Raw genomic sequence first — 12,429 nt, 5'->3', positions numbered from 1 at the left:
CGATGGTTTTGTCGGAATGTAGAATTAATCAGACCCTATTATCGAACAGTATGTATTGTCAAACTTAATACACTAAGCGAGCTACACAACAGATGAAGGTGAATAAAGGCTAAAGACTTACTGAGCTGTACCAGCCAACAATACAATAGTTACCCTCAGTAGTTTCTATTGGTAAAGCACTCCAGAAGCTCTAGCAGATATGTGGTGGCACGAAGCAGACAAAATTGTAATTATTTTAGAAAACACCTATAACTTCTCACCACAACGCACATACTTCTGGTTTGGACCTCTCAATAGAGTGATCTTTGCTCTTCCTGAGTCCCAACTTTTACGTAAATCGAGCCAGGAGGCTTCCATCTATTCGCCACAATGGAGCTCCATCTATTCGATTCCATCTATTCACCACAATGAAGTTTGTGACTTAACTGCGAGTCTACTGAGTGAGGTGTGTTGTGATGTTGGTGTTGAGCCTGCTCATCTTCCTTTAAATCGTGAACCTCTCCAATATGCTACTGCCAACAGAGAAGATGGAGCTCGACTTGATGTTGTTGCTAGAGACTTTTGGGGTCAGAATAGGCAGCATGCGTTTTTCGACGTTAGCGTGTTTAATCCTTTGCGCACTCCTATTCCCTCTCCCCACTGCCAAAGTGCTACCAAGTTCATGAACAGGAGAAACGTCAAGCTTATGATGAACCTATTCGGGAAGTGAAGAGAGCTTGTTTTTCCCCTTTAGTTTTTGCAGCCACTGGAGGCATGGGACCTACTGCAACTACCGTCTTTCAGAAACTTGCCTTTATGTTGGCTGAGAAGTGGAATGTGAATTACAGTCGTTCTGGGTTCGATGTCGGTTGTGTTTTTCTTTGTTAAGGTCTGCTGTGATGTGCTTACGGAGTCATCGGTCATTGACTAGTCATCCGATACCATCTATGGTTGATCTGGCCTATTCCAAGGGTCGCCTTCAGTCTGGCACCCTCAACTGAATTGTTTCAGTGGCTGGTACCCTCCAGCTGTCCAGCACTTTACAGCCAGTGCTGGGGGTGGTAGGCAAGGGCAGTCCATCTAGCCCGGGTGAAATATATATATAAAATAATTAAAAAATAAAAAGCCAGGGGATTTCAAGTCATGAGTGAAACGGTAGCACCTATTACAACCATTGTTTCAGTCAAACTTAAGAATGGTGTATTCAATCTCCATAAAATTTCAGTTGCAGATTGTTATCCGGTAGTTGAATATCCCATAGAAACCTCAAAGTGGCAGGGTAATTCTTTAGTGAGTAATCCATTGGAATGTGCGAACTGTTCGAAAATTGGTGAAGTACTGCTGTTCAATAATATGTAACGGCGTTCGGGAAATGGCAAATGATGAGGTTAGCGGTTTAGCCTATAACTCCAAGTGTACTGGGTGTGATTCACATTGGTATCCAAAGAGACCAAAGGCTGCTCTATCGAATAGTCCAAACCAGAAGTCTGTATGTTGTTATGATAAGCGCTTGTTCCATAAATGGTGACTTATGCCACCACTCGCACACTATTAATCTTGCAGCTCTGATTATTGGAAGATAGTTGATACTTAGTGTGGCCTACTCCGTGGCATAATAACTTGAGCCTTTTGATTACATGGTGGTGAATGGGAGTTGTCTGAACATGGTAGTGCCCAATAATTGTGCACCTATCAATGTCATTCTCCACCCCTACCTCCAGGTAGGGTGGGGGAATACAGGGGATTTGACAAAGACTAGTGTCAAATTCCCCAGTACTGGGGGCTAAGAAGTTTGTCAAAGCCCCACTATGTCCCCATTTCAAGAGAAGGGTTTCTATAGGGGATTTGATTTAAAATAATTTTTGGTTAAGTAAACTGCCATCATCAAAAGCCCCAGGGGTAGGGAAAGTATAGATGTCAAATCCCCAGTAGGTGTATGGGGACACCCCAGAGGTGGGGCTTGACATTGCATTGATAGTTGACTCTAGCTACTACTACGGGAATACTATAACTAAGGCCACTCCAAATAAATTTTGTTTCCCATCTACCGCCCGCATCTAGTTACTGTCAGCTCTAAACATTCCATTATTCCATATTCTTCCATTATTTTCTGGTTATTGTTGTATACTGACAGGCTCACTTGAAACCATGTCAGCTCACGTGTCAGCAGTGCTATCAAGTCGGCACAAACTTCACGTTTGGCCTATTTTGCAACTTAAAAAGGAAGGAACAAGCTTAAGCATGCTTTTATGCAGTTATTTTATGATTGTGCCAGACAAATAATGGCTTGAAAAGCTGCCAATCTTATAATGAAATAATGAAAATGGACCGCCCGCCCGCATGCAAATATGCTTGAGTCCAGGACGGGAAACAGAGAATTTATTTGCATGGAGTGGCCTAAGGGTAGAGGGGATTTCATCAATGCACGTAGCTATTTGAGCCGGATATTTGCATTAAATGCATGCGTTTACAAACCTAGCTTGTTTTTCTTCAAGGGTCTCCCGTTCTCTTCTGAGTCTGATATCGCGCTCCCTTCTTCTACTTCTTCTTCTGAGCCTCTCTTCTTTTTCATCCGCGCTTTCAGGCTCGAACATGGCTAGCCATAGCTACCACGAGAAGGCGCCACGCGCACAAGCTAAAACCTGATAGTTTTGTGCACCGTGACAGTCGAACTTTTCGTATTTGTTGTGAAAACTTTGGGTTACGTGACGGTTACTCTGCAGGGTGCAGTTACGTGTGCTCATCGTAACCAATTTTTCGGTTACGTGTGGGGCTCGCTCAGGCTCGCCCCAATTATGACGTCAATGCGCAAGCAAAATCTGTTTTTTTACGGTTGCGTTTCGAAGAACTGAATTACAATCATAATTATGCTTAGTCATCAATTACAATCATAAGTCTTTACGGGCACGCAATGGTCGACGCTGGTCAATTGCCGTTCTTCGCTAGGGGTCTAGTCGTGGCTGGGTTTGGTCGTGGTAGTAAAGAATTAGGAATCCCTACGGGTAAGAAGCACTGAGGATTATGCACCTATCAATGTAAATTAGCCCAACCCATCACTCCCAGGAATAGGTTGGAGGCGGATTTGTAAAATTGATAATACAAACGATAATAAAAAGACTCACCCCTTGGCAAATTATTTTACAAAGCCCCATATTAGACGTACCCACCATTCTGGGGAGTGGTTTGTTGGTTGCGTCGATGTATTAGCTAATTGACGTGCAAGCTTAGAACTGCAATCACCACAGTCCGCCACTAACAGTGCAAAGCACAACTGATCCTTGAAATTCCATAAATGTATGTACAAATTCAATTTCCCCACCTGTGGGGTGCTGTAAATTTCCACCTATTCCGGAGGTGAGTGAGGCTTTATTTTTCGACATTGATAAAAAATAATTAATGTATTAGCTACAAGAGATTCAGGTACACGTGTGCACCGCTTGTATATATATACTAGCTAACTATCCAGAAGACGTGGTGTCGACACTACCAGATGCAATACAGTCAGGTATATTCTATGGGTGGGCTATGGTGGACCAGGGGCCAGTGTATAAGATGGTAATGAGTATAGGATGGAACCCTGTGTACCAAAACAAGAAAAGGAGCATGGTTAGTGGAAATGATCTAATGTATGATGTCATGTCACATTACAGGAAACCCACATCCTTCATGAGTTTCCTGATGACTTCTATGGGAGTCAGCTAAGTGTGTGCATGGTGGGCTTTATTAGGAATGAAATGAACTTCACTTCTAAAGGTGAGTTACTATATGGACAGTGCAAACCCCATGCATTAGTAACTTAACAATATATATCTTTCTGATGTATATATTTAACTACTATTTAGCTACCCACAAAATACATACTAAAGAGGGATAGACTACTCCGTATATTTTATTTGAATGATTCTATTGATTTCTGCAGTCTTAGTTGGGACGAGTACATCACATGCACAAATATTCAATGAAGAAACCACAAAGTACTTGGTATTTGAAAAAATATGCATATGTGACCGGGCCTGCAAAAATAGGACATGTGGGCACATAAAAATGCCTACTTTTTCAAACTTCAATGCATCATAACTTTGTATTCCATTATTGCTTGACCATGAAATTTCAGCACTTATTCAACATTTAATTGACATTAACTTTCAAGTCACAGAATAAAAATTATATATCCCAATACTGAGATATGAGATGCTATGTGGCAGAGTGTAGTTAGTGCCCACATGCCCTATTTTTGCAGGCCTGGTCACATATTATGATTTCCTGAGCTGATACATTCAGTGAAAATGTTGAGGCAAGTAACACATCAGTCTGTTCTCAGAATAAATTGCTTGACTTTATCAACACCAATCAACAGTTCTCTGCAGAGATGTAGCTAGGTGTCATTATTTGATGAATAGTGAACTTGTTCAGAGCATAACTGAGAGTTAAGATAGCTAACTACTCTCTTCCATACAAACATTATGAGTTATTGATCATAGCTAGCTATATAATTTTTGGCGTCATTAAAAGCTGAAGTGTGTTGACCCCTTGAACAGCGACAGACAATGGTCTTTGTTGAAATATGTATCATTCATTTCAAGTTTTAGCTACTGATCCTATATCCTATGGCTGGCTACCATATGTGACCCACTGAGCAAAAACCAGTTGTTTCGCACATTCCTCGAATTCCATTCTATTGCTTCTCTGTTATCTGTAGTAACAAAGGACCTTATGTGATGAATAGTCTTGGTAGACAGTTGGAACAAAAATAAATTCAATTTGTATAGCAACAATATGACTGGCAAATTGATCACAAAGTATAGTGTTTTCCCTGTACGTCTCCGTGCGGACAAAGAACAAGGTCTGTCCAACAATGAAATGACAACAGTAAACTTTATTTCTACTGCATCATAAGCACCCATAACTCACGCGTTGCTCTCCCTCGTAATCCTCATTCCTATAGTAAAGAAAAAGACAAGGTAAAATCAAGACCCAAAGCTGGTTTTAGGTATGAAATTACAAACAAAATTGATATCTAATACAGCAACAGCCAAGCTGTAAAAAAAGGGTGTGGCTCCCAGGGTGGAAAAGGATGTGAAATCCAAGGTGGCGGCCAAGAAATGGCTGTTAATAATGACAATTCAGATGAATTTGGTGCCACCTACTCTTGGCACCAAATTTGTCGATATTAAAATTTTTGACTACCATTTTCTTGGCCGCCACCTTGGATTTCACATCTTTTTTTTTCATGCTGGGTTTTTGGGAGCTGCACCCTTTTTTCAGCTTGGGTATTTTTTAACGTTTTGTTCTTTGTGAAGAAAGGGTCTAATGATAAAAACCTGGATATCATCTTATTCAACTTCTGAAGAGGAGTTCGAAAGTCTTTGTTTCATTGCAGTAGAATAAAGAATGCGTGAGTCATGGGCATTTGTTTACGTCACATCAAAGCAATTGTACGTGATCGATCTTTCTTCACTAATTTTGTCTCTGTGTGTAGTGAAGAAAGGCGATAGAAGGAAAAACTTACCCAGTAATGGACTCCCCTATTCATGGCAAACACAATGGTGCAAGTTTCAACTCTGTAGCATTATGTTTGTAATTTACAGCCTGTGGTATTACATAATGAACAGACTTGTTACAGTGATGTAACGTAGGGTATAAATAGTCTCATGATTGTAATTATTATCAGTTGTTGCAATCTTCAGTGTGCTGGTGATTGTTGTATTGATTAACAGAATTATTAAGAATTGTTTGACTTGCTAGTGAACACACCACAGCAACCACCACACAGCTGTTTTTGTAAGCGCCTGTAATTTATTGTCCCAATACTTGTTGTACAAGTCGATCTTTCTGTTGTTGCTACTTTGTAGGGCTGTAACTCCAAAAGCTGTTGGCATACAAGGCTGAAACTTGGCCAGAGCATACACTTGACTAAGTGGATTATAGATATTCAATTTGAAAATGCACCATTATGCCAGGTTTTCACAGATCTAGTCACATAAAACTATAAGCCAGGTAGACTTTAGCCCTACACAAATGTATCCCTACACTTTATGAAGTGAAATATAATTAGGATTCCGATCAAATCCCCCCCCGTTTTCAATAAAATTCTTTGATAATTGGAATCAATTTATCTTGCACTCAACTGGAACACACATTCGTTAGATAAAGTTTGGACAGCACTAAACTGAAAAATTTATTCTTATCCACCAGCCAAGACAGGAACTCCTTGTATGCTACTAATATTAAATTGAACCATTCCACACCCACTCATGACTAAGATTTTTGTGCATAATAAATTTTCTATTGCCTGCAAGCGAATGGTTGTGTGGGTGGGATCACGCCGTACTGTAAACTACCTTGTGCCACGAGGTAACTAATACACATGCTCTGCAACACATCATATGTACCACGCTACTTTCAACATCACATACTGCCCATCGCATATTGACCATCACTTAATATTGCTTCACCAACACTCTGAAGGGACTACTACACTTACCTAACACTTAGTGCTGATCTGGTGCAGGAAGTAGTTTTGCTGCATACAGGACTATAAGTACTGACTGGAATCAAATGATATCATCTGAGCATGTGCTCATCCACACCAACTCATTTTGGTTTGGGTGATGCAGAGCTCAATGGAAACCCCCCATCACCCAAACCTGTGTACAGAGTTGGGGATAACTAGTTACTTTGTAACTAAGTTATGTATCTAGTTACTTTTAAATGTAACTAGTTTCAAAGCAAGTAGTAATATAACTAATTACTTGCTTTGAAACTAGTAACTTGTAACTAGTTACAACTGTCTGAAAAGTAACTAAGTAGTTACAATAGTTACATTGTAACTATAGGTAATTATGCATTAAAAGCAAGAGCACTTCAAATTTGTGCTAAGTAAACACTTTCTGTGTATTGTTCTTCATGAATCAGCTTGAGCATACAGACGTAACAGTTTAAACTGAGCTGGAATGGCTACAGAATCGTTCTTTTATTAAGAGTGTGCATATAATTATTATATATAGATCTCTTCTCCTTTGCTCTGGGCAAAATAAATATATTACAAAAATTAACAAACACTTACATATGAAAGTAACTAGTAACTACATACTTAGTTACATTTTAAAAGTAACTATAACTTAACTAAGTTACATGGGACAAAAGTAACTAGTTACTTTTCTGAAGTAACTACCCCAACTCTGCCTATGTACCCCATAATGACTATCATACAGTACAATAGTACGGGATCACAAAGGTTTGGGCTTTTCTGGCCAAAATTATCACCCCAAAACCAGCCTCATGGTATCTTGGCAGTATTAGTGAGGTATAAGCAAGCCTAAAAGTTTCTAGAGAGCGGGGGTGAGGGTGCCAGATTGGGAGCTCCTCTGATATAACCTTTAGCACGTCCTCACATGAGCCAAGGACCAATCAGACTTTCCTATCATGCTCATCCGTTGTCATCAAAGTCGATAATGTCACATGAAAATGAGCCAATGAGAGCACAGGATTGCTGACACTTGATTTCCATTTGGGGGCCACCGTTATATTTCAGGGGATCCCCTACTATGCAGTACTACTGCACTATATGAATAGTAGTGCTAAGTCAAGGCCTAGAAGTAGCAGATGAACTTGTTTTATAGTTATTGGTGTTTTTTTTCAATAGATATTTAGTACTGTACACCATTGTAGTTGATTATACCATTACCAGTATTCAAACTGGGGGTCATCTGGATCACTTGTTGCCTGGGTCAAGTCTGACTGTATTGGATCACGTGCATTTATAGTGGCTAGCTTCTGGCTGTATAATGAAAGTGATGAATCAATTGTGCTTGAAGTGTTATCTCCACCAAACTTTCTAAAAGATTGAGAGTGTATTTGCATGAAGGCAGCAGTGTCAGAACAGTTCCAATAGGTTAATATGTTATATTACAGTATTTTGGTTGTTCGGTGCTTATAGATAACACAATTAAGCTTCAAAAGTATAGACCCAATAACCATTATCAGTTTTCACTGATCACTCTCCAAGCACCCAGTAACTTCAGTTGATAGATATCTGTATCTACACTTGCTCTTAAAAAGATGTTTCCTAAAACACGGAACCATGCTGTTTTAGTGCGCACACATGCACATGTGTGCACACACTACACACATACATGTACACACACATACACACGCATACTACACGCACACGCACATTACACACACACAACGTACACTTATCATTAACTGAAGTGTGACCCTGGGTCATCCTGGTCAGTGTTGCTGACCTGGACATTACTAGTTAGAAATTTTCAATGTCCGAACAATAGTAAGACACTCTTAATGACAGTCAACATGGTAGTCAATCAATAATATTGTCAAGTATAATTATTGACATACAGCGTAAACATTAAAATCATTTAAATACATATGCATACAATACATACACATGATGTTTTCACTGATAAAACAACCAACCTAGTTGAAGTGATAGGTGTACCGTATTTCGCAGGCTGGAGTTGCGGACCGAGCTGGAAACAGCTTCTTAACAATAATCCAGGCATTATCTATCTCTTGCAATGCTGGAAACATCATTATTGAGCTTCAACTGCTGGTATTGCTCTTCCTTACAAGTCATAAAGGTCATGCATACACTAATTTATTGGAATATTTATGAAACATGTACTTGTGCATACTAGTAGTGATAGAGGTTATTCCTGTAGCGCTGATTTATTCCTTTATTGCTCTAGTATTTAACACTAACATTTAGGCTTCAGTGAAGTATTCTTAGTTGGATAGCCATATAGTCTCATGCTGCCCACCTGCTCAATATTGAATAGTAAGTTTATACCAATCTGCAGGTGTGTATTCACTATAAATTTAAACCATGTAAGAATAGCCATGTCACTCGACAAAACTATATAACTCGACTACTGTCATACGTTTTTGTAAATATTGTAATAATTTAGTGCATGCATGACCTTCGTGACTTGTAAGGAAGAGCAGTACCAGTAGTTGTGGCTCAATAATGATGTCATTACCACTACAAGAGATAGATAATGTCTGGTGTATTGTTAAGAAGCTGTTAACAGCTCAGTCCATGAGTCCAATCCGTGAAATGCATTACACCAAAGTGATATGGAGTGTTGGTCACTGTGGGTATTCATGAGCCTTTTCCATGCTTAAATGAAGTCACATTAACTTCTAATTGGAAAATCATAATTTCTTATGATGACAAAGTTTTAATAAATTATTTTGTGATTAAATATAAGAGTCACATTACCATGGTAACTGTGTTATCCACAGAGGAGCTGATAGAAGCCATCAAGAATGATATCAGAGTTGCTGAGGAGAAACTGTCTAATGTGTCCTTATCACAGAGGGAAGTAGAGTTCTTCAGTAAAACAGAAAAGTCACAGTAATGGAGTATTAAATTTAAACAAGCATTCAAATATATATTCTACATGATGTAGGACATTGACACTTGCACGCATCTTGTATCACTGCTGATTTTTATTTTAGCACTAGGATATTTTTACGACATTATATGTTGTATGATTGACACATTTCTAGTAATAGCACATGGTAGCAGCATGGTCGTAACTCTGTGGTAGCTCAAATCCACTTGCAGCTACATGATTACTTTGATTTCAAGTCTCCCAATGAATGGCTTCATTGGATAAGCAGTTTTGGTCAGCTGCCGGTCTTCAAGATGATTCCACAACAAAGCAAGTGAATACCCTACTGTATTGTCTTGGTGAAGAGGCTGAGTCCGTGCTGATGTCTACGAACATTACAGATGAAGACCAAAAAGACTATTCAAAAGGGATTAAGAAATAATTTTTTCAAAGTTTGCACTCTTGATTCAACCACCAAAGCCAAATTCCTGGACAGTCTGTGGAACAGTACGTCATTGAGCTATACAACCTGCAAGAGCATTGTAAATATGGAAACTTCAAGTCAGAAATGATTTGCGATCACCTCGTAGGGATCCAAGACTTAGCTTTGTCACTACAGAAGCACTAGTTTGTCAGCATTAGACCGTTAAAGAACAGCAGCAAGTTCTTAAAGGAGCTGGGTTAGGCATTTTAGATGTATGATAAACAATGGCAGTCTAATTTTCCTGAGCCAAGAAAGTGCCACAACATTACAACTAATAGAACTTTACAAACAATATATCAGACCTTAAACCATGTACACAATGTGGCAGAGGACGATATCCAAGAGAAAAATGTCCTAATATGGATGCCATGTGCCACTATTGCCAAAAAAGAGGCCACTATGGATCGTGCTGTCACACAAAAATGGATGAGGTATCCACTTCAGAAAAGTGTAGCACGTGCAGTAGAGACATGTACCAATCTCTATACCAAAATGAACTTAACCATGAACACACTATAGACTCTGCTTTTCTAGATGCAGTGAGCGACACCATGGATATGTGCCAGAGAACAACAGCTGCTCTGAATGGCAGAGATGTTGGATACCAGGGCCAAATTTACAGCCACCACCGGAAAGTTAGATTGCATGAAGTCAATGAATGTTTTATCCAAGGTAGAAGAGCCTACCCCTTAGAGCACTGGTATGGTGGTCCTGCCAAAAAAGACTGGAGCCATCAGAATATGTGTAGACCTTACGCCATTAAATGAGAGCATTCAACATGAGGTACACCATTTACCAGCAGTAGACGACACCCTAGCACAGCCGGTTGGCCAATGCAAAAGTTTTCATTACCCCAGCGGGTTTTGGCAAGTCCCTTTGACGCCTTCCTCCAGATTACCTACAACATTCCTCACCCCTTATGGGCATTACTGTTTCAGCAAGCTGTTATTAGGGATAACAATGCCCCCAAGCACTTCCAAAGACAAATGGAGAAAACACTTGTAAGGGTTAAAGGGGTTCTCTGTCACATGGATGACATACTTGTTTTCATACCGAAGTAGAGCATGATGCCAGACTTGAAACCAGCCTGCAGAAGCTGGTGGAACCAGCAAATGACAATTTGAGAGAACTGAGCTGTGTTTTCTAAGCCACTTATAACAGAGCAAAGTATTTAATCAGATCCTGAGAAAACAGCAGCCATTGCTAAGATGTCCCCTCCAAGAAATGTGAGGAGATTAATTTTATGAGGAAATTTTTTTACTGCCTTACAGAGCTAACACAACCACAGGGCAAGTACAATAAGTGTGTAACTTCGGTGGCTCTTTGGGCCATCTACATACAGCAAGGCATAAATGGTCAATGCAATACATCCATGGTACTCCTGATTCAAAGAACCTATAATTACACCTGGAAACCCAATGTAGTTCACTCTGAACATTGTTTTCATATAAAAATTATACCCACTGAATATCCACAGGCTTGACATCTGAATCATGATAATTCTAGTTCAATACAGACAAATCTATCCACAGCAGGTTTCACAAGCTTTCATTGATTTCTTAAATGTTTGCACTAGTCACTCAGCTGCTCCATTCGTGGGCTCAATCCAGAATAAATTAAGTTAGTGGGGGCAAAGTACATTGTTTTTTTGTTTTTAAATTTTTTGGAAGGAGGGGGGGATTGGTTTTAGTAGTTCTATAGGATTCTATCATTTTAATAATTTGTAGATGCAAATTAGGGCCCATTGTCTGCTCTGGTAAACCACAATTGACACAAAGTTTAGTTTGTTTCTTGTCTCAAGGTGATTAGTGTGCATCTGTTACTAGCAAATACATTCTCCCCTTGAAAAATGTGGCAAATGCAGCGCCTTGAGGATGTATGGGTGTCTTGCAACTCCTGCTGTATCACAAACTTTCCACAGCAAACAACTCCCTCCAATATGCAATTCTATAGAAATTCCAGTTGGCAGTCACTTACCCTAATAATACAGTCATTCAAGTTACAAGTATCTTAACGACTATATTAACCCCAGTGTGTGGGAGTGTCAAAGTACCAGGTGATAACTATCATTCAGCTAGACAAACGTGGCGGCGGCTCCTCTACTGTGCAATAAGTTAGTCATCACCCAACTTATCACCCTGCACGTAACAGACTAGTTCATGACATCATAACAACCATGAATAGTATTTTTACCATTGGAACAAATAACCAAAATTAATACAGAAATGTTAATTACAAAAAATACTGGTACAGCACTTACACCTGCTAGTTAAATCTTACAATTATGAATCCTTTACACAGTGAATTTATATTATATATTATTGTAACAATTTTAATTTTGATATATATGTAAAATAGTTGTATCCCACATACTCAGATATTATTACACTCAACCTTCCAGTGTGTGGGAGTTTAATACAAATACGTATTAAAGTAATTGTAAGCTATAGCTAATGTTTGAGTTTCAGGGGCTAAAAAGGGGACTACTAAATAGTTGTGGCCAAAAGGCTATAGTGGTAAGTAACTTTGGCTAAGTTGTTGTAAAAGTCAGACTAACAAGCTACACCACAGAACAGTATATATAAAGGTACATTATATGTATGCAAG

The 12,429-nt window shown here is 39.3% G+C and overlaps 1 protein-coding gene across 1 annotated transcript; it reads left to right on the top strand.

Annotated features, from left to right (window-relative positions):
• The first annotated feature begins 2,820 nt into the window (after window positions 1-2,820).
• Window positions 2,821-9,502, top strand: LOC136238055 (putative riboflavin kinase). The gene is made up of 4 exons (XM_066028378.1): window positions 2,821-2,981; window positions 3,434-3,585; window positions 3,630-3,732; window positions 9,247-9,502. The coding sequence occupies exons 1-4, from the start codon at window positions 2,891-2,893 to the stop codon at window positions 9,360-9,362; spliced, it is 462 nt and encodes a 153-aa protein (XP_065884450.1). The 5' UTR covers window positions 2,821-2,890; the 3' UTR covers window positions 9,363-9,502.
• The last annotated feature ends 2,927 nt before the right edge of the window (window positions 9,503-12,429 follow it).

This window comes from Dysidea avara, chromosome 11 (genome assembly GCF_963678975.1).
Source record: "Dysidea avara chromosome 11, odDysAvar1.4, whole genome shotgun sequence".
Classification (NCBI taxonomy): Eukaryota; Metazoa; Porifera; class Demospongiae; order Dictyoceratida; family Dysideidae; genus Dysidea; species Dysidea avara.
Note: the sequence above shows the minus strand (reverse complement) of the source record. Positions and strands in the feature narration are given on the sequence as shown.